This window comes from Lepus europaeus, chromosome 20, assembly GCF_033115175.1.
Source record: "Lepus europaeus isolate LE1 chromosome 20, mLepTim1.pri, whole genome shotgun sequence".
Classification (NCBI taxonomy): domain Eukaryota; kingdom Metazoa; phylum Chordata; class Mammalia; order Lagomorpha; family Leporidae; genus Lepus; species Lepus europaeus.
The window spans coordinates 958,272-980,000 of NC_084846.1; the positions used below are offsets into that span (position 1 = coordinate 958,272).

Consider the following 21,729-nt stretch of genomic DNA (forward strand, 5'->3'; position numbering starts at 1 on the left):
TGTGGGGGAGTTGTTGAGTTGGTGGTGGTGGTGGTCATTGACATTGGTGTTGCAGGTTGGTGATGACGATGGTCCTTGTGGGGGAGTTGTTGTTGAGTTGTTGGTGATGGTGGTCATTGACACTGGTGTTGCAGGTTGGTGATGACGATGGTCCTGTGGGAGAGTTGTTGAGTTGGTGGTGATGGTGGTCATTGACACTGGTGTTGCAGCTTGGTGATGACGATGGTCCTGTGGGAGAGTTGTTGAGTTGGTGGTGATGGTGGTCACTGACACTGGTGTTGCAGGTTGGTGATGACGATGGTCCTCTGGGGGAGTTGTTGAGTTGTTGTTGGTGGTGGTGGTCACTGACACTGGTGTTGCAGGTTGGTGATGACGATGGTCCTTGTGGGGGAGTTGTTGAGTTGGTGGTGATGGTGGTCATTGACACTGGTGTTGCAGGTTGGTGATGACGATGGTCCTCTGGGGGAGTTGTTGAGTTGGTGGTGATGGTGGTCATTGACACTGGTGTTGCAGGTTGGTGATGATGATGGTCCTCTGGGGGAGTTGTTGAGTTGGTGGTGGTGGTGGTCACTGACACTGGTGTTGCAGGTTGGTGATGACGATGGTCCTCTGGGGGAGTTGTTGAGTTGGTGGTGGTGGTGGTCACTGACACTGGTGTTGCAGGTTGGTGATGACGATGGTCCTCTGGGGGAGTTGTTGAGTTGGTGGTGATGGTGGTCACTGACACTGGTGTTGCAGGTTGGTGATGACGATGGTCCTGTGGGGGAGTTGTTGAGTTGTTGGTGATGGTGGTCATTGACATTGGTGTTGCAGGTTGGTGATGACGATGGTCCTCTGGGGGAGTTGTTGAGTTGGTGGTGATGGTGGTCATTGACACTGGTGTTGCAGGTTGGTGATGATGATGGTCCTCTGGGGGAGTTGTTGAGTTGGTGGTGGTGGTGGTCATTGACACTGGTGTTGCAGGTTGGTGATGACGATGGTCCTCTGGGGGAGTTGTTGAGTTGGTGGTGATGGTGGTCACTGACACTGGTGTTGCAGGTTGGTGATGATGATGGTCCTTGTGGGGGAGTTGTTGAGTTGGTGGTGATGGTGGTCACTGACACTGGTGTTGCAGGTTGGTGATGATGATGGTCCTCTGGGGGAGTTGTTGTTGAGTTGGTGGTGGTGGTGGTGGTGATGGTGGTCACTGATGTTGGTTACTGCAGGTACATGGTTCTTGTAGGTGAGTTGGTGGTGGTGACAGTTGTCTTTTGTGAACACCGGTCAATAGAGGTTGATTGTTTTCAGCTACAAATGCTGGGGATGCTGGCTCAGTGAAGCTGGGTGGTTGCCATTACTTGGATCCTTGTGATGGTGCTCTTGGGAGTTCATGGTTGACTTCTGGTGACAGTGATCAGTAACGGTGGTAGCAATTCATTGGTGGCATTTGAAAAAGGTATGGATTGGCCAGCACCACAGCTCTCTAGGCTAATCCTCCACCTGCAGCACCAGCACCCCTGGTTCTAGTTCTAGTCCCAGTTGGGGCGCCAGATTCTGTCCCAGTTGCTCCTCTTCCAGTCCAGCTCTCTGCTGTGGCCAGGGAGTGCAGTGGAGGATGGCCCAAGTGCTTGGACCCTGCACCCGCATGGGAGACCAGGAGGAAGCACCTGGCTCCTGGCTTCAGATCGGTGTGACGCACCAGCCGTAGCAGCCATTTGGGGGGTGAACCAATTGAAGGAAGACCTTTGTCTCTCTCTCTCTCTTTCTTTCTCTCTCACTGTATAACTCTGCCTCTCAAAAAAAGAAAAAAAAAAAGGGTATGGATGATGGTTGTTGCTTTATGGGATTTTTTATTATTATTTATTTACCTGAAAGGCAAAGTTAGAGAGAGAGACATCGATTGATCGATCGATCTATCTTCCATCCACTGGTTTACTCCCCAAATGGCCATGATGGCCATGGCTAGGCCAGGCTGAAGCTAGGAGCCAGGAGCTTCTCTGGGTCTCCCACATTGGGTGCAGGGGCCCAAACACTTGGACCATCCTCCATTGCTTTCCCAGGAGCATTAGCAGCGAGCTGGACGGGAAGTGGAGCAGCCGGGACTCAAACCAGTGCCCATGTGGTATTGAAGGCAGTGGCTTTACTCACTGTGCAACAGCACCCAACCCTCATGGGACCATTTAATGGTAGTCAACTGCACGTGGCTGTTGCTGGCTGGTGTTGTTGCTGGTGGCTGTCTAGTTGTTGTTATTGATGATGGTTGTTGGTGGAGACTGGTTGTAGGGAAGGCTGATGATAGCATGGTTTTCCCCTGTTTGACCCTGGCTGGTGGCGCTGGCACAAAGGTTATTAGCAGTTTCTGTTTGACTGTGTTGGGGCTCAGGTGTGGTAACTGGTTGGTGATGATGGGGTGCTTGTTTTCAAGCAAGGAGCCAGTGACATGGCTGTTTGGTCCAGGGACAGTGGCCATGGGACAGACAGAAAAGACTGAAAGCTGGGGGAATTTGTGGGGTCCAGTGGGTACCTGCTCTCTTCCTTCCCCCCCACTGCTTGGGCCACTCACGTCCCATATCACAGTGCCTGGGTTGAAGTCCCAGCTCTGCTCTTGATTTCCGCTTCCTGCTAATGTGAACCCTGGGAGGTAGCACTGATGGCTCAAGGGACTGAGCCGCTGCCACCCACCTGGGAGGCCAAGATGGAGCTCCTGGCTCCTGGCTTCTGTCTGCCCCAGCCCTGGCTGTTGTGGCCATTTGGAGAGTGAACCAGCGGGAGGAAGATCTCTATCTCTCTCTCTGCCTCTGATTCTCCCTCTCTCAGTCCTTCTGCCTTTCCAATAAATAAAATGTTTTTAAAAAGAGGGATTCAGGAGGAAGAATCAGTGAGACCTGCAACTGATGGGACATTTCGAGTAAGGACAGCGCCGAGTCAGACAGGCAGGTTTCCACCATGGGGGCTGGGGGCCCACTTCAGGGGCTCATCCCCAACAAGGCAAGGCCCGGGGCTGTTGGAGGAGGTGAGGGGTGGCCCCCTCAGCAGGCTCCACCTGCCGGACAAATACCCATGGCAGAAGAAACCCGGTCTCCTGCAGGGTGGTAAGGGCCCCCTGGTGAGCAGGAAGGAAGCCGAGACCCAGCACTGGCCTGAGACGGGGAGGAGAGACTGCTGCCCGCACAGTGCATGGATGCTGGGTGCAGCCCCAGGATCCCCCACCGGCAGCGGCTTCGCATCTCCTCTGGCAACCGCAGCCCCCGGGACCCCAGCGGTGAGGGAAGGAAGTGGCTCTTTCGTTGCTGTCCCTGAGCTGCTCAGGGAGCAGGTGACCTGGAGCAGTCAGCGCCACCTGCAGCCCACAGCCCTGGGCCTTGGGTGCGTGGGACCCAGGCAGCTCAGGGAGGCTGCTGACAGCCGTGGCCAGGAAGACCAGCACTGATGCGTGACCTCCTTGGCCTCGCCGAAGCTGTGTGCAGCCCGGCGAGGTCTGTGGCCCTTGATGTTCCCGTTTCGCAAACGAAACCGAGGCAGGGGAGCACGGCGATCTGCACAAACCAGAGTGGAAGAGGAGTTTCCACCCAGCCACTGCCAGGGACACCCTGACAGCCACCGCCTTCCTCACACCCTCCTCTCCCCTCCCCCCCTTCCCCTCCTCCCCCTTCTCCTTCCTCTCCTCCTCCTCATCCTTCCTCTTCTCCTTCTCCCCCACTCTGCCCCCTCTCCTCCTCCTGCTTGGTGAGAGATCCCCAGGAGTAATGCAGACCCCTGCCCAACCCCCCAGGCTTCTTTGGACCTTGACCCTGCCTCCCAAAGAACCCCGGGTCCAGCGCCCACACACCCACCTCCATATTGCCAGGCCAGCCTTCCAAGGGAGCCCTGGCTGACGCCCCGCCTCTCCTCAGTCCCCTCCCACATGGTCTCCAGTGAGCAACTCCATTCACCCTTTGGGGTTCACTGCACTCCCCAAGAGCAGGCCAGGCCCCAGCCACGTCTCCAGCTGCCCCTGTGCCCAGGGGGCTTCAGACAGTGTGCCCAAAGCCTCTGGAGCTGTCACCTTGACCACAAACAGCCCCTCCCTCCGCCCATACCAAGACAGCTGTCCCCGCCTGTCCCCTGGGTGGAGGAAGATGCTCCTGCCCCCCACCCCCACCCCAGCCACCTCAAGCCCTGACTGTCTTTCACAACAGCCCCAGCCAGTTGAGTCACACGCGGCTTGTGGGCCACTGCGACCACAGCCTCTTCGCAGCTCCCCGCCCCCAAGGGAAGGGACTTGGGAGGCCACAGTTTCCACTTGAGCCAGCAGGGGAGGACACCCCTGAGACAGGGCAGGGGCAGCCTCAGACCCATGGTACCTCACTCACTCACTCATTCACTCACTCACTCACTCTTCCAGCGTGTGTTTATTAATCAGCTCCTACAGGCCAGGCCTCTGCCAGACACCGATCCACCGGCCACCGTGTCGAGATGCCTCAGGGCTTCTCTCTCCCAGCGTCCGCTCTCGGAGGAGTCATTATGAGGTCTGTCTGACAGATGAGGAAACAGGCCTGGAGCGGTGACACGCCTCCCCGCTCCCTCCACGCACGAGCACACTGGATGTCCTTGGGGAAAAGCCACTCCCCCTTTCAGGCCAATGGCCGCAAGGTTGGCAGGAAGGAGGGCCGGTCTAGGAGGCCGGGATGCTCGGGACAGGACGGAGCCTGGCAGGGCCGCGAGAGGAAGGGGGTCACTCAGCCGCCAGAGGGAAGGGGAGGACAGGAAGAAGAACTGTGTACTGGGGCCCAGCACGGCCAGGCCTCGGGCCCCCGACTCCAGCAAAGGGAAGTGGCCTTGGTCTCGACTCAGCCTGAGGAGCCCCAGCGCAGGCAGAATGGACCCAGAGGGGAGGCCCTGGACTGGTCCGGTCCCGACCCATCCAACCCTCTCAGCCACTGCTGACCCCGGCCAAGCTGAGGAGGGCAGCCTCATGGGTCCCTGTCTCCCGCACCGCCGTGTTCCTGCTGTGTGACTTCAGGGGTCATCTGGCCTCTCTGTGCCATGTTCTGCCTCCTAGCAAAGGGACCCAAGAGCAGCTCAGTGGACCCCCATGTGCCGAGGGGATGCCGCAAAGGAACAGTGTGGGAAGCTGAGCCCAGGGCCTGAGTGAGGGGCAGGCAGGTGCTGGTTACCAGGGTTACCGTGCAAGGCCCCACCCTACACAGGCTTCAGAAACAGAATCCGTTTCCTGTGTCCCCACCCACTGGCTGGGCTGTGCCCGTGACCCCTGCAAACCCCCACCCACCAGCCAGCTCAGGGGAAGGACAGATGCGCCCAGCCCTCCTGCCCCCCCAGGAACGACCCCACCCCCACTCAGCGTTCTTGGTCTCTGCTCTCCAACACGCAGGCAGCAAGCACATGCTCCCCGGCCCCTCCCCCACCCGGCCCACTTGGTCCTCAAGCCATCCTCATTTTGTCTACACGGCCTTACCTACCAACTTCTGAGCCCCTTCCCACCCACCGTTCTCTTTTGTTCTCCCCCTAAAGATTTATTTATTTGAAAGGCAGAGTGACAGAGTGGGGGAGAAAGAGAGAGAGAGAGATCTTCCATCCACATGCTGGTTCACTCCCCAAATGCCTGCAACAGCCAGAGCTAGGCTGGACAAAAGCTGGGAGCCAGAAACTCCATCCAGGTTTCCCCCATGGGTGGCAGGGACCCAAGTACTTGAGCCATCACCAGCTGCCTCCCAAGGTGCACATTTGCAGGGAGCTGGAATGAGAAGGGGAGCCAGGACTCAAGCCTAGGCGCTCCACTGTGGGACGTGGGTGTCCAGTGTGGTTTCTTTACCCCAAGAGTAAATGCCCACCCCAGGAGTTCTACCTGAGGGCCTAATGGTTTCCAGCAGAGGCTCAAGAATTCTTTGTGGAATGGATGGATGTGCAGGTGGGAAGGTGGCCGGCAGCTTCAGATGTTTAGCCATAGAGAGGGAATCAGGTCCGTTCATGTGAAAGTTCAGGGACTGGGGCACACATCTTGTGCAATGGTTAAGATGCCTGGGTTCCTGTCTGGCTCTGCTTCTAATTCTAGCTTCTTGCCAATGCACACCCTGGAAGGCAGCGGAGTAATGGGCCCCTGGCACCCGTGCAGGAGACCCAGATGGAGTTCCTGGCTCCTGGCCCAGCCCTTGCTCTTGAGGGCATTTGGGGAATGAACCAGTCAATAGGAGAGCTCGCTCTCGCTGCTTTTCAAATAAAATCAATAATTTTAAAATATTCATTTATGTATTTGAAAGACAGAGAGAGAGAGAGAGGGAGAGTCAGAGAGAGATCTTCTAGCTGCTGGTTCACTCCCCAGATAGCTAAAACAGCCAGGGCCAGGCCAGCCTGAGCCAGGAGTCCGGGTTCCCCACATGGGTGGCCATCTTGCAGTGCCCTCCCAGGCACATCAGTAGGAGGCTGGAATCAGAAATGGAGCGCCAGAACTCTATAGGGGATGCTGGCACAGGCTGCGGCTTAACCCACTGCACTACAACACCAGCTCCAGGTAATTCTTCTGAAGACAATTCAGGAGTGGGAGTCGTGGCACAGTGGGTTAGGGTATACCTGGGGATACCCACTTCCCACATCGGGGTGAAGGGCTTTGGGGGGGACCTGGGCCTCAGTCTCCTCTGTGGGCCTACAGGTGTTGTCTGATGGAAAAACAGGGAGAAAATGAGAGGGGAAGAGGTGGGGGAGATTGTGAAGGCTCTGGAGCTGGTCCCAGAGTAGGGCAGCACGAAGGCCCCACAGGGTAGCAGGGAGGGAGCTGGGGGGGAGGAACAGAGTCACAAGTGGCCACAGAGGGCAGAGGTCACAGCCACCTGGTGGCCAGCAGGAGCTCAAAGGGATGGGATGGGCTGGGCCAGGCTGAAGCCAGGAGCTCCATCTGGGTCTCCTACATCGGTGCAGGGGCCCAAGCACCTGGACCATCATCTGCTGCCTTCCAAGGCCTGGATTAGCAGGGAAATGGATCAGAGTGGAGCAGCCGGGACTGGCACCAGATAGGCCTAAGGGATGCAGGCGCCCTGTGCAGCGACCTAGCCCAGCCCAACCTCACCAGGGGCACCAGCTCACCCTGCTCCCGCCCCCAGGGCAGCAAGGAGCGCTTCCACTGGCAGAGCCACAACGTGAAACAGAGCGGCGTGGATGACATGGTGCTGCTGCCCCAGATCACCGAGGATGCCATCGTGGGCAACCTGCGCAAGCGGTTCATGGATGACTACATCTTTGTATCCGGGCTGGGGGTGGGGCGGTGGGCGGCGAAGGGAGTCTACACGGAAGGGCAGGTGCACCAGCCGGGGCAGGCAGGTGAATGAGGAAGGGTGGGCGGACAGCGGGGCTCCGGTTGGGGGCAGCTGTGGTCCTGTCTGCTCTCTGTCCTGGGGCGGTTCAGTCACAGCAAATCCCACTCGTCCCACTGTGGACTCAAGCTCGATTTGTCCTGAGAGACTCCGGGTGCGTTAGCATGAGGCCTGGCTGGGTGGTGGGGAGCCCCTGGGAAGCACCATGGAGGGGCGGGGAACTGCGGGGAGCAAGCCGCAGGCCCTTAACCACACCCCAGACATACATCGGCGCAGTGCTCATCTCCGTGAACCCCTTCAAGCAGATGCCCTACTTCACCGACCGCGAGATCGACCTCTACCAGGGCGCGGTGAGGCCCAGGCCCGGGCCCCAGTGGGGTGGGGTGGAGAGACAGGCCTGAGAACCCCAGCCCCTAGTCCTGACCCCCCATCACCCCTGCCAGGCCCAGTATGAGAACCCCCCGCACATCTACGCCCTGACGGACAACATGTACAGGAACATGCTCATCGACTCTGAGAACCAGTGCGTCATTATCAGGTGCGGAATGAGGGGGCCCCCCCTGAAACCTCATCAGCCCCCTCCCCAGGGTTCCCCATCTGAACACAGCCCCAGCAGCCCTCTCTGCTCCCTGGCCTAGTTTAATTTCCTTGTTGCTGTTGGACTCGTGTTTACTCACTGTTTCCGTCCATCTGTCCCCTCTGAACATCAGCTTGGCACACAGTAGGTACTCAAGGGATGAATGAATGAATGAGTGAATGAATGAGTGAGTGGTCCACCAGAACGAGCCCTGCCCCTGACCACTCCTTTTCCCACCCACCCCCAGTGGTGAGAGCGGAGCCGGGAAGACGGTGGCTGCCAAGTACATCATGGGCTACATCTCCAAGGTGTCTGGCGGGGGTGAGAAGGTCCAGGTGAGGCAGGAGTGCCCCCCTGCACAGCGGTTCATCCCCACACCCACGCCTGCCCGCCCCAGGCTGACCACTTCCCGCCCTGCCTGCCTCTTTCCCCAGCACGTCAAGGACATCATCCTGCAGTCAAACCCCCTGCTCGAGGCCTTCGGCAATGCCAAGACCGTGCGCAACAACAATTCCAGCCGCTTTGTGAGTCTACAAGCCCACCTGTGCACACACACACACAGAGGACACCAGCCCCAGGGGAAACCTAGCCTACTCAGACATAGGATGGGAGACTCACTTCCTGCTTATGGTCCGTCAGGAATAGAGTCCCCCATCGGCGGAGCTGAGGCGGCCATGACACCTCTATCCAACACCCATAAACACTCCCCTAGCGGTGGCCATGCTACTCCTGTTCCTACTCACATTTCAGGTCCAGTGAGGTTTTTTTCATTCATTCTTTCTTTTCAACAAATTCTTCTTGGGCTCCTTATTTGTGTGAGATGCACTGCTGGCCCCAGTGAGACACAGGTAACTAGATCTGAATTTATGGTCCAGTTCTGTCATGGTTTAGCTGCATGGCCTGCACACACACCGAAAAAAAAAAAAAAAAAAGCCTGTTAGGATGCCCACATCCCACACCAGTGTGCTTGGCGTTAGCTCCCGGCTCTGGCGCTTGGTTCTAGCTTCCTGCTAATGCAGACCCTGGCAGGCAGCGGTGACAGCCAAGGGGATTCTCTCAGTTTGGGGGGCAGGGGGAGTTTATGGGCATTTAGGAAGGTGAACCAATAGGTGGAAGAGCTCATTCTCTTCCTCAAATACATAAGTAAAAAAATATTTAAAAGAGAGATTGAAAGTCCGAGACGGCCCTGCCCCATGGATTCAGCCTCTGGTGTGGGCCTCATGGCAGTGGCATTGCTAGGGTGAGAGTACCTGAGGAAGAGGCACAGAGTGAGACAGGGAGCAGCGGGACACAGGGCCCAGGCTGCTGTGCAGATAAGAACTTGCTCTCGCAGGACCTACCTGGGTCCCAGAACTACCGGAATCTTTTGCAAGGGCAGCACCCTCAATGACCTCACCACTTCCCACTAGGCCCCTCCCCCCCTTTTTTAAAGGGAAAGTAACAGAGAGGGTGAGATCGCCCGTGTGCTGGTTTACTCCCAAAATGGCCACAACAGCCAGGGCAGGGCCTGGTCAAAGCCAGAAGCCAGAAGCCAGGAATTCCATCCGGGTCCCCAACATGGGTGGCAGGTACTGGAGCCATCATGTTCTGCTTCCCAGGGAGGCAGGGAGCTGGACTCCCTCCCAAGCTCTGATACAAGACGTGGACGTCCCACTGCACCATGTAGCCCACTCTTAAACCTCCACCATGTTTCAGCATGGCCACACTGGGGGACCTAGAGGCTTCCAGCTCGTGAACCTCTGGAGGCCACACTCAAACTACATCCAAACCCAAGCAGGCGCTGCGTGTTTCCCTCTCGGCCACAGGGCAAGTACTTCGAGATTCAGTTCAGCCGCGGCGGGGAGCCGGACGGAGGCAAGATCTCCAACTTCCTGCTGGAGAAGTCCCGCGTGGTCACGCAGAATGAAAACGAGAGGAACTTCCACATCTACTACCAGGTGCGGGCCAGGGAGCCACAGCCCCAGGGCGGAGGGAGCCCCACTGGGAAGCCGTGGAGGAGACAACAGGAAAAGTCTGGGAGCTGTGGCACACCCAGCTCAGGCGCAGGTCCACTGTACTCCCTGCAGCTGCTGGAAGGGGCCTCCCAGGAGCAGCGGCAGAACCTGGGGCTCATGACGCCTGACTACTATTACTACCTTAACCAATCGGACACCTACAAGGTCGACGGCACGGACGACAGGAGCGACTTCAGCGAGACTCTGGTGAGCACCGGGCACCCCTCCAGCTCTTGGGTGCAGGGAACCATCTCAAGTTACAAACCAGGGGAATGAGGCCCAGAGAGGGCAGGGACTTATGCAAGGTCACACAGCAGAGTGGACATAAAAGGCAGGATGGAGGCGGCAGGTGGGGGGATCTAAGGGTCTTGACTCCCTGAGTCTGTGCTGCAGCCCCAGGAGCCTGACCCTGGGGATGAGGGAGAGGCCCAGCTGGGTGGTTCAGGCTCTGTCCCCGCTATGCCCACAGAGTGCCATGCAGGTCATTGGGATCCCGCCCAGTGTCCAGCAGCTGGTCCTGCAGCTCGTGGCAGGGATCTTGCACCTGGGGAACATCAGCTTCTGTGAAGATGGGAATTATGCCCGGGTGGAGAGCGTGGACCGTGAGTGTGGGTGCAGGAGGGCAGGTGGGGGCCCGCTCATCCCCAGGAGGGTGAGAACTCGGGGGGGGGGGTCAAGGTCAAAGTCCCTGGGCAAGAGGGGGAGAGAGGGAGGGGCTGGCGTGAGGCCCGAGAGCCTGACCAGCTGCCCGCCCTTTGTCCCGTGGCCGGGCAGTCCTGGCCTTTCCCGCCTACTTGCTGGGCATCGACAGTGGGCGCCTGCAGGAGAAGCTGACCAGCCGCAAGATGGACAGCCGCTGGGGTGGGCGCAGTGAGTCCATCGACGTCACGCTCAATGTGGAGCAGGCAGCCTACACCCGCGACGCCCTGGCCAAAGGCCTCTATGCCCGCCTCTTTGACTTCCTTGTGGAGGCGAGTGGGGCCTGGGGGGTGGTGGGCGAGGCTGTTATAACCTTGGCAGCTCATGCAGTTGGGTCCCTGCCCCCCCCCCCCACACACACACACGGGAGACCTGGATGGGGAGTTCCTGGCTCCTCTCTCTCTCTCTCTCTCTCTGCCTCTCAGAGAAATAAATGTTTAAACATTTTCACAAGAGTGAGAACTGGCTGGGGAGGGCCTGCCCGGATGCCCACCGACCTCCTGTCCACACCCCGCTCACAGGCCATCAACCGAGCCATGCAGAAGCCCCAGGAAGAGTACAGCATCGGCGTGCTCGACATCTACGGCTTCGAGATCTTCCAGGTTCGCAGGCCCCTGGCCCACACCCTGTCCTCCCTGTGAGCTGGGGCTGGCCTCCAGCGGGGGCCCACTGAAGGAAGGGTCCCTGTCCCCCCTTGGCAGAAAAACGGCTTTGAGCAATTCTGCATCAACTTCGTCAACGAGAAGCTGCAGCAGATCTTCATCGAGCTCACCCTGAAGGCAGAGCAGGTCGGTGCGGGCAGGGCCGGGGGCACTCGGAGTCGGGGGGCAGGACCATGTGAGGGACATGGACAGCTGGGGGACCCTGTTCCCATCTCTCTCTCTCTCTCTCTCTGCTTACCTGCTCAGGCTCCATCATAAGATTTCTTAAAATATTTACTTATTTATTTCATCTCAAAGGCAGAGCAACAGAGAGAGGGAGAGACAGAGAGAGGCCTTCCACCTGCTGGGTCGCTCCCCAATCCAGCCACAACAGCCAGGGTTGGATCAGGTCAAAGCCAGGAGCCAGGAACTCCACCCTGGCCTCCCAGGCACACCAGCAGGGAGCTGGATCGGAACCAGCGCTCATGTAGGGTGCTGGTGTCACAGGCAGCGGCTCAACCTGCTGCACCGCAACGCGGGCCCTTTACTGATTGACTGTGAGGACATTTCTGGGGCAGCCATCGAGAGCCACTTTGGGTGCCCACTTCCCATATTCAGGGCCGGGTTTGATCCCAGCCTCCTGCTCACGTGTCTCCCGGAAGGCAGCAGTGATGGCTCCAATCCCTGCCACCCACGTGAGAGACCTGTGTTGAGTTCCCTGCTCCACACAGCAGCCAGCAACAGGGCTGGGTGACGGGGGGAGGAGCATGCGGGGGTACTGGCCACACCCCTTCCACCTGCCCCCGTCCACCTCCAGGAGGAGTACGTCCAGGAGGGCATCCGCTGGACCCCCATCCAGTACTTCAACAACAAAGTCGTCTGCGACCTCATCGAAAACAAGCTGGTGAGGGCTGGGCCAACTGTGGGTCCCCAGCGTGAGCCTGGGAGACCCCAGGCGGGGGCTGTGACACCCTGGGCGGGGGTCCTCTCTACCCTGTGTCCACTCCCTCCAGCAGGTGGAGCACAGCTGAAATAGCCCTGCAGTCATCCATTCATTCTGCCCACCTGCTCACCAGTCACTTATTCACTCAACAAACACTGCCCAAGGCAGACTAGCTCAGGGTCAGAGGGGTCGAAATTGCCAGGTGTCCCACCAATTGATTTCAGTCCCTGGAAGGAAAGGAAGGGTGGATTCCTGTAGATTTCCCGGGGGCCCCACACACCTGAGTCCCTCACTAGCACTTTTTGGAAGCCCCGCCCTCAGCTCTGGCCGTGTCCTTGCCTCCACCTCCATGCGAGGGGAGCAACATGGGGCAGGGCCAGGCCTGACTGAGCCCCTCCCGCCTGTCCCCGCAGAACCCGCCAGGCATCATGAGCGTGCTGGACGATGTGTGCGCCACCATGCACGCCACGGGTGGCGGTGCCGACCAGACACTGCTGCAGAAGCTGCAGGCGGCCGTGGGCACCCATGAGCACTTCAACAGCTGGAGCGCCGGCTTCGTCATCCACCACTATGCAGGCAGAGTGCGTGGTGCCCCTGGCACTGGGCCCCCAGCACTGTGATGGTCCTTGTGACCCCAGGGACACCAGGCTGCAGCCCCGCCCCCACACCCAGACTGGAACAACCCTGCAGGGACCCCCAGCCAGGACTGCAGGATTCCCTAAGCCCCCTCCTCCAGCCCCCACCCTCAACCATGGACCCCCTCCCACTGACTCCGGGAACTCTCCACCCCCTGCTCATGGCCTCAGTTTCCCCTAACACAGTGGCTCCCCCTAAGAGACAGGATGCAAGCCCCTCCCCATAACCCCAGCTTGGGCAACAGGTCACCAGCACCCTCCCCGTGCCTAGAGACCCCCCAGGCTCCAATATGAGCCCTAACTCTTGGACCCAGCCCCCCTGTATCCTGATCCCAACCCAGAGGACAAATCTACAAGCACCGCCCCCAGGCACCTGCTGTAAGCCACCACCCTTCAGAGTGGGCTTGGGCTCCCTACTGACCCCCACCCAAGGCGACAGAAACCCACTGGCTTCCCAAGCAGTGGACAGCACTGTGGATTCTCCCACCCTGCTCCCGAGACCTTGGCACGGGCAGCTGGCTTTCCCAGGAGGCTCTGCCCCCTGCTAACACCACTACCCACCAATCCCTAAAATGGTCAGGTGTTCCCCCAGCCAGGACTAGAGAGAGCCTCCCCCTACCCAAGACAGCAGCCCAGCCCAGACTCTGACCTCCCCGGCCCCGCCTCCCAGTCCCCCAGTTGACCACAGATTTCTAGGCTGACTGGAATTGACTCCACATTAAGTAGCAGTCCCCAGGGACCCTCCCCGAACCTGGACTGCAGCCTCCCACCTCCCCAGTTGGTACTCACAACCTCCACCTCCCCCTGCCTTGGATCCAAGCTGCAGCACCCACCCTCCAACCTCAACTTAAACATCAGACCCAGGAGCCCAGGAGCTGTGAACCACAAATTCCTCCAATCAGAGCTGTAGATGCAACTGACCCCTTCTCCCCCAGAGCAGGCTCCCAGGACCCCTGACCATATGGGCTATGAGCACCCCCCATGCCTCCCTCCAGGTCTCCTATGATGTCAGCGGCTTCTGCGAGAGGAACAGGGACGTCCTCTTCACTGACCTCATAGAGCTGATGCAGACCAGTGAGCAGTGAGTGGCCCTGGGGGGTGCGGGTGTCCAGGAAGAACCCCCTTGAGGTGGTGGGGAGGACTGGGGATCACTCCCCCATCTTCCCCAGAGCTCCTGTCACCCCACGGACGTTTTGGGGAAGGCTGTGCAGTCAGACAGCTCCTACTGGCTAGTTCTGATGTGAAAGGGACTTGGAGTTCCCAGGGTCCTTCAAAATGCTCTTAACAAATGGAAAGAAACAATGAGTTTTTCTGGGATGCAAAACATTTGGAAATCCTTGCATTGTTTTTTCATAACCTGCATTTTCCATGAACTAGGAGACCCCTAGTACATGCATGGATTTCAAAATGTTGTACACCAAATAAAAATAAATCTTTTTTTAAATTTTTTTTTTATTTTTGACAGGCAGAGTGGACAGTGAGAGAGAGAGAGAGACAGAGAGAAAGGTCTTCCTTTGCCGTTGGTTCACCCTCCAATGGCCGCCGCGGCTGGCGCGCTGCAGCCAGCGCACTGCTCTGATCCAAAGGCAGGAGCCAGGTGCTTCTCCTGGTCTCCCATGCAGGTGCAGGGCCCAAGCACTTGGGCCATCCTCCACTGCACTCCCGGGCCATAGCAGAGAGCTGGCCTGGAAGAGGGGCAACCGGGACAGAATCCAGCGCCCCGACTGGGACTCGAACCTGGTGTGCCGGCACCGCAAGGCAGAGGATTAGCCTGTTGAGCCACAGCGCTGGCAAAATAAATCTTTTTTTATTATTATTATTTGAAAGGCAGACAGAGACACAGAGAGCATTCATCCGCTAGTTTACTCTCCTAATGCCTGCATCCACTGGACCTGGGCCAGGGCTGAAGCCAGGATCTGGAAACAACCCACGTCTTTGTGTGGGTGGCAGGAACCCGAGTACTTGGGCCATCATCACTGCTTCGCAAGGCGTGCATTAGCAGGAAGCTGGAGTCAGGAGCTGGAAGCTGGGATCAAACCAGGCACTCCAATGTGGGACTCAGCAGTCTTCATTAATAGGCCAAATGCCCGCCCCTAAATTAATCATTCAATGCCAATGCCAACTCTCCAAGAACTTTCTGAAGTACCCTTGTATTTCTTTGGATACACATGCAAACATGAACATGTACAACTGTCATAAGGGGGACCAGCTTTGTGGTACAGCAGGTGAAGCCGCGGCTTGAGACGCCGGCATGCCACACTAGTGCCAATTCAAGTCCTGGCTGCTCCGTTTGTGATCCAGCTCCCTGCTAATGCCAATGCACCTGCAGAGGCAGCAGATGATGGTCCAAGGGCTTGGACCCCTGACACCCATGTGCAAGACCCAGATTGAGTTCCTGGCTCCTGACTTCAGCCTGGCTTTGACCTGGCTGCTGTGGGCATTTGGGGAACCAGTGGATAGAAGATCCCTCTCTCTGTCTATCTCTCTCCGCACACCTTGCTCTGCCTTTCAAATAAATAAATGTTTAAAAAAGAAGAATGAGAGGAGGGGGAGGGAGGGAGGGAGGGAGGGAGGGAAATGAATGAATGAATGAATGAATTGTCCCCAGGAAGGGACCTGATCCTGCTGCCCCAGTTGGCAGTCACCCTTTAGTATCCATGGGGGGCTGATTCTAGGATCCCCCAAGGACACCAAACCCCTAGATACTCAAATCCTTTCGATAAAATGGCCTAATATTTGCACATCCTTCAGGCTACTTTAAATCTTTCTAGATGACTTAACAATACCTAATACAAGGTAAATGCAACATAAACAGTTGCTACACTGCTTTGCCTACCTACTAGAAAATAAAAAGTCTGGGAGCAGGTGTTTGGCCTAGTGGTTAACACGTCCGAGTCGACATCAGAGTATCTGGGTTCCATACTCAGCTCTACTCCTGCTAATGCAGACCCTGGGAAGCAGAAGTGATGCCTCAAATGACTGGGTGCCTGCACCCCTGTGGGAGACACCCACACTGAGTTCCCAGCTACTGCTCTCGGCCCCAGCCAGGGCCCAGTGCTGGCATCTGGGGGGTGAACCAGCAGATGGAAGGATCCTCTCTCTGTGTATGTCTCTCATATAAATAAATGTCAGTACGTACTCAGTACAGGCACAGATTTTTTTTTTTTTCAGATGTTTTGGGTCTGCAGTGGGTTGAATCCACGAATGCAGAAGGCCAACTGTATTTTATTATTTGATTTTTTTTAAAAGATTGATTTATGTATTTGAAAGGCAGAGTGAGAGGCAGAGGCAGAGAGATCTTCCATCTGCTGGTTCACTCCCCAAATGGCTGCAACAGCCAGAGCTGGGCCGATCCAAAGCCAGGAGCCAGGAGCTTCCTCTAGGTCTCCTACACAGGTGCAGGGGCCCAAGGACTTGGGCCATCTTCTACTGTAGCAGAGAGCTGAATCGGAAATGGAGCAGCTGGGACTCAAACCGGCACCCATATGAGATGCGGGCACTGCAGGTGGCGGCTTTACCTGCTACGCCACAGCACCGGCCCCTCATTATTTAACCTTGCACCGGCCCCTCATTATTTAGCCTTGCACCGGCCCCTCATTATTTAACCTTGCACCGGCCCCTCGTTATTTAACCTTGCACCGGCCCCTCATTATTTAACCTTGCACCGGCCCCTCATTATTTAACCTTGCACCGGCCCCTCATTACTTAACCTTGCTGTGTTTTCCTTCCTTGCCTGATCACAGAGGAAGATATAAAAAGTGCAGGTGACTCAGGAACCCAAAGAAAGGACAAAACCAGCCGTCCCCGGCTCAGCCATCGCAGCACCCCCACCCTCAGAGAGAACCCTGTTTGATGTGCTGGCGCTGGGGCAGCCCTGCCTCTGGGGAAGGGTGCCCCAGGGCCCAGCTGCACTGCCACCCCTCTCTCTGCCACCCAGGGCCTTCCTCCGGATGCTCTTTCCCGAGAAGCTGGACGTAGACAAGAAGGGCCGCCCCAGCACTGCCGGCTCCAAGATCAAGGTGAGGCTTCGTCCCACCGTTCCAGTCCCCGGACCCCATCTCTCCCCAACCCCCTGGGCCTCTGCCTCTGTTCCTGGCACCCTCCGTCCCACAGAAGCCTCCTCCATCTCTGGGTTTGGGGGTTTTCAAGCAGCTTCCTTGACGTCCCCCTCAAATACCTAAATTCAACTTTTAGGGAGATGTTGGTAATCTGTTTTTAATGTGGTAAAACACCCACATGAAGTGGACCATCTTACCCATTAAGCACATTCCTGTGGCTGTTGAACCCTGACCACCATCAGTTTCTAGAACTTTCTTCTCTTCCCAAAGTGCAACTCCGCCCCCAGGAGACAACTCACTCCCCTCCCTCAGCCCCTGGCACCTCCCACACACTCTACTTCCTGTCTCTGTAGCTCTGATGACCCCAGGGACCTCCTAGAAGTGGAGTCACATGGGGCTTGTCCTTTTCTGTCGCATGACTCATATCCCATTGTGTGGATGACCACGCTGTGTTCACCCACTCACCCGTCAGTGGATATGCGGGCTGCTTGCACCCGTGGCTGTGAACGTGGGGGTCCCGTCCTGGTGACAGTTTAACACCTATCTTACACACAGGAGGAACTAGCTTCATCCCACCTGACAGATGGGGAGATGGAGGGGCGGTCGCCCACCAGGTCACACTACAGGGCGCCTGGGTCTCCAGCCAATCGCCCCCATCCTCCCACCTTGAACGGTTTCCTTTCTTGTTCTCCCCCTCCCCCTGAGCAACCCAAAGCTCCCCTCCCAGACACACACGCGTGATCCTGTCCCCATGAAGGGCAGGCAGAAATGAGCTCTCCTCACTGCTCTGTGAAGCGGTCAGCCAGGCCTTCTGAGCACCGTCTGGGCCAGGCTGCGTGAGCGTGGTAGACGTGACGGTGCGGTGTGACAGTCTGCGGGCTGGGTACACACACAGCAGAGACGCGGGTTCCCTGTGGTGCACTGCACACCAGCCCCGTTCCCCATGCCCCCTAGACATCCGAGTCTCCTGGGGCTGGGGCGGAGGCCCGACGACACTACCTGTGCGCCCCCTCCCCTTCTCCTCGCTGCAGAAACAAGCCAACGACCTGGTGGCCACGCTGAAGAGGTGCATACCCCACTACATCCGATGCATCAAGCCCAACGAGACCAAGAAGCCCCGGGACTGGGAGGAGAGCAGGTGACTCCAGCCCCTGGCCAGGTCTGACCGGCACTCCAACCTCCACCTGCTGGGCCCATCCCAGACTGACCTCTGAGACCAGACTTAGCCCCAGGTTTACACTAAGAGCTGACTGCGACCTCCAGGATGACCCCAGCCTGTCTGTGCTGACCAAGGGGCTAGCCCAGGCCCCCATCTCCCCCAGACCCCACCCCCAGTACTGACTGCCAGGACGAGAAAAGACCCCTTCCCCAAGACCCCACCCCCACAGAAGTCACCCCCAGACTGATCCCCGAGCCACCTCCCCAGGTCTCACCCCCCAAACATGCAGGCCTCCAGCCCCCCACCCGCAAGGGACTCAGACCCCTCTCCCTGCCAGGGTCAAGCACCAGGTGGAGTACCTGGGCCTGAAGGAGAACATCCGCGTACGCAGGGCGGGCTTTGCCTACCGCCGCCAGTTTCCCAAGTTCCTGCAGAGGTGAGCAGCCCCCAGCCCCTGCACTCAGTGAACCACACCCTCCATCAGAATGACAGGCCCGCCTGTCTGCTCTGACCACACACACACCCCGCCCCTCTGCCTCCAGGTACGCCATCCTGACCCCTGAGACGTGGCCGCGGTGGCGTGGGGACGAACGCCAGGGGATCCAGCACCTGCTTCGGGCAGTCAACATGGACCCCGACCAGTACCAGATGGGGAGCACCAAGGTCTTCATCAAGAACCCAGAGTCGGTGAGTGAGACAGAGAAAGATCTTCTGTCCCCTGGTTCACACTCCACATGCTTGCAACAGCCAGGACTGGGGCCACACTAAAGCCAGGAGACCGGAACTCAATCCAGGTCCCCGACCTGGGTGGCAGGGGCCCAGAGCACTCGAGCCATTATCTGCTGCCTCCCAGGATGCACCATAGCAGGGGGCAGGATGAGCAGAAAGAGCTGGGAGCCCAGCCCAGGCACTCCAGTTATGGGATGTGGGCATCCCAAGTGGTGGCTTAACCACTGCGCCAAACGCCCATCCCTGCTTCCTGTTTCTGCCTCCTCTGAACCAGGGTGCACCTTTGACGGATGGCATGGGACCGCCTCGTTAGCATGTGGGACACTGTGATGTCTTTGCTGTTTCTGGCAAGATCACAGAGCTGGCCAGTGGCAGAGCTGGGATCTGAAGCCAGTAAGACAAACCCCTTGTTATAATTTAATGCAGTGCTGGCGCTGTGGTACAGTGGGTTAACACCCTGGCCTGAAGCACCAGCATCCCATATGCACCGCTTCAAGATCCGGCTGCTCCACTTCTGATCCAGCTCTCTGCTATGGCCTGGGAAAGCAGTAGAAGATGGTCTAAGTGCTTGGGCCGCTGCACCTGCGTGGAAGACCTGAAAGAAGCTACTGGCTCCTGGCTTTGGATTGGCACAGCTCTGGCCATTGCAGACAATTGGGGAGTGAACCATCAGATGGAAGACCTCTCTCTGTCTCTCCTCTATCTGTAACTCTTTCAAATAAATGAATCTTTTTTTCTATTTGACAGAGTTAGACAGTGAGAAAGAGAGAGAGAGACAGAGAGAAAGGTCTTCCTTCCGTTGGTTCACCCCCCAAATGGCTGCTAAGCCGGCGCACTGCACCAATCCAAAGCCAAGAGCCAGGTGCTTCCTCCTGGTCTCCGATGCAGGTGCAGGGGCCCAAGCACTTGGGCCATCCTCCACTGCCTTCCCAGGCCACAGCAGAGAGCTGGACTGGAAGAGGAGCAATCGAGACCAGAACCCAGCGCCCATATGGGATGCTGACGCTGCAGGAGGAGGATTAACCAAGTGAGCCACGGCGCTGGCCCCTAAATAAATATTTTTTTTTAAAAATCATGCATATAGCCGGCGCCGTGGCTCAACAGGCTAATCCTCCGCCTTGCGGCGCTGGCACACCGGGTTCTAGTCCCGGTCGGGGCACCGATCCTGTCCCGGTTGCCCCTCTTCCAGGCCAGCTCTCTGCTGTGGCCCGGGAGTGCAGTGGAGGATGGCCCAAGTGTTTGGGCTCTGCACCCCATGGGAGACCAGGATAAGCACCTGGCTCCTGCCATCGGAACAGCGCGGTGCGCCGGCCGCAGCGCGCTACCGCGGCGGCCATTAGAGGGTGAACCAACGGCAAAGGAAGACCTTTCTCTCTGTCTCTCTCTCTCTCTCACTGTCCGCTCTGCCTGTCAAAAATAAAAAAATAAATAAATAAATAAATAAAAAATCATGCATATATATATATATATAATGCACCCCATCTGAAGGGATCGCCAGGTCTGGTCATTTGGAGGAAGAAAAAAAAATTAAGATTTATTTATTTATTTATTTATTTGAAAGGCAGTTATAGAGAAGGAGAGACAGAAATAAAGAGAGAGAGAGATGTTCCATCCATTGGTTCACTCCCCAAATGGCCTCAATGGCCAGGGTTGCCCACGAACTCCATCTAAGCCTCCCACATGGGTGGCTGAGGCCAGAGGAACTTGGGCCACCTTCTGCTGCATTCCGAGGCACATCAGCAGGGAGCTGGATCAGGAGTGGCGCAGTCGGGACTTGAACCAGCACTCATATGGGATGCGTGTGTCACAGGTGCTGGACCAAACACGGGCCCCCGAAAACATCCTTTGAGCATGTGTGTGAGTGCACATGAGTGCACATGAACAGAGGCACAGGAATGGGTGGGCCCAAGGGAAACCTGAGACTGCAGCCCCTGTGGAGGTGCCAGGACCCCACCAGCCCTGTGTCTTGTCCAAGCTCTTCCTCCTGGAGGAGATACGAGAGCGGAAGTTCGACGGCTTTGCCCGCATCATCCAGAAGGCCTGGCGGCGCCACGTGGCAGTCCGCAAGCACGAGGAAATGCGGGAGGAAGGTGAGGGGCTTCCGGTGGGAGGCTCAGGCCCTGCGATGAACCCGGAGGAGCTGGGCTGTGACCTCTGCCCCCCCCCCCCGGTGTCCCCTCAGCCTCCAACATCCTCCTCAACAAGAAAGAGCGGCGGAGGAACAGCATCAACCGCAACTTTGTCGGGGACTACTTGGGGCTGGAGGAGCGGCCGGAGCTGCGCCAGTTCCTGGGCAAGAGGGAGCGTGTGGACTTCGCCGACTCGGTCACCAAGTATGACCGCCGCTTCAAGGTGAGGCACTAGCAGGTGGGCATGCGCGAGAGCCTGGCTCCAGCCTGGTACACCGTCACCTGCCCCCAGGTATACATGGACCTAGCCTAGACACACCTGCCCATACCTTCCCCCAGGTATACATGGACCTAACCTAGACACACCTGTCCCATCACAGGTAGACCCACCTGCCCATACCTGCCCCCAGGTATACATGGACCTAACCTAGACACACCTGTCCCATCACAGGTAGACCCACCTGCCCATACCTGCCCCCAGGTATACATGGACCTAGCCTAGACACACCTGCCCATACCTGCCCCCAGGTATACATGGACCTAGCCTAGACACACCTGTCCCATCACAGGTAGACCCACCTGCCCATACCTGCCCCCAGGTATACACGCACCTAGCCTAGACACACCTGCCCATACCTGCCCCCAGGTATACACGCACCTAGCCTAGACACACCTGCCCATACCTGCCCCCAGGTATACACGCACCTAGCCTAGACACACCTGCCCATACCTGCCCCCAGGTATACACGCACCTAGCCTAGACACACCTGCCCATACCTGCCCCCAGGTATACACGCACCTAGCCTAGACACACCTGCCCATACCTGCCCCCAGGTATACACGCACCTAGCCTAGACACACCTGTCCATACCTGCCCCCAGT

General features: G+C 57.7%; 2 protein-coding genes across 2 annotated transcripts in view; one reads left to right on the top strand and one right to left on the bottom strand.

Annotated features, from left to right (window-relative positions):
• Nucleotides 1–21,729, bottom strand: part of LOC133749639 (mucin-2-like) — a 30,342-nt gene that overhangs the window by 3,445 nt on the left and 5,168 nt on the right. Inside the window, exons 2-3 of the mRNA XM_062178910.1 lie at nucleotides 8,604–8,760; nucleotides 285–1,766 (exon numbers count right to left, since the gene is read on the bottom strand). Of these exons, the coding sequence (XP_062034894.1) occupies nucleotides 285–946 (662 nt within the window). The 5' untranslated portion in view covers nucleotides 947–1,766; nucleotides 8,604–8,760. The remainder of the gene's footprint in view (nucleotides 1–284; nucleotides 1,767–8,603; nucleotides 8,761–21,729) is intronic.
• The window catches only part of MYO1F (myosin IF), a 33,084-nt gene that overhangs the window by 2,493 nt on the left and 8,862 nt on the right, over nucleotides 1–21,729 (top strand). The window contains exons 2-21 of the mRNA XM_062178911.1: nucleotides 7,074–7,211; nucleotides 7,544–7,633; nucleotides 7,727–7,821; nucleotides 8,108–8,195; nucleotides 8,295–8,384; nucleotides 9,666–9,797; nucleotides 9,927–10,061; nucleotides 10,324–10,456; nucleotides 10,629–10,825; nucleotides 11,075–11,155; nucleotides 11,255–11,341; nucleotides 12,012–12,098; nucleotides 12,551–12,718; nucleotides 13,768–13,853; nucleotides 16,710–16,791; nucleotides 17,862–17,968; nucleotides 18,327–18,425; nucleotides 18,532–18,676; nucleotides 20,694–20,808; nucleotides 20,901–21,070. Of these exons, the coding sequence (XP_062034895.1) occupies nucleotides 7,074–7,211; nucleotides 7,544–7,633; nucleotides 7,727–7,821; nucleotides 8,108–8,195; nucleotides 8,295–8,384; nucleotides 9,666–9,797; nucleotides 9,927–10,061; nucleotides 10,324–10,456; nucleotides 10,629–10,825; nucleotides 11,075–11,155; nucleotides 11,255–11,341; nucleotides 12,012–12,098; nucleotides 12,551–12,718; nucleotides 13,768–13,853; nucleotides 16,710–16,791; nucleotides 17,862–17,968; nucleotides 18,327–18,425; nucleotides 18,532–18,676; nucleotides 20,694–20,808; nucleotides 20,901–21,070 (2,325 nt within the window). The remainder of the gene's footprint in view (nucleotides 1–7,073; nucleotides 7,212–7,543; nucleotides 7,634–7,726; nucleotides 7,822–8,107; nucleotides 8,196–8,294; nucleotides 8,385–9,665; nucleotides 9,798–9,926; nucleotides 10,062–10,323; nucleotides 10,457–10,628; nucleotides 10,826–11,074; nucleotides 11,156–11,254; nucleotides 11,342–12,011; nucleotides 12,099–12,550; nucleotides 12,719–13,767; nucleotides 13,854–16,709; nucleotides 16,792–17,861; nucleotides 17,969–18,326; nucleotides 18,426–18,531; nucleotides 18,677–20,693; nucleotides 20,809–20,900; nucleotides 21,071–21,729) is intronic.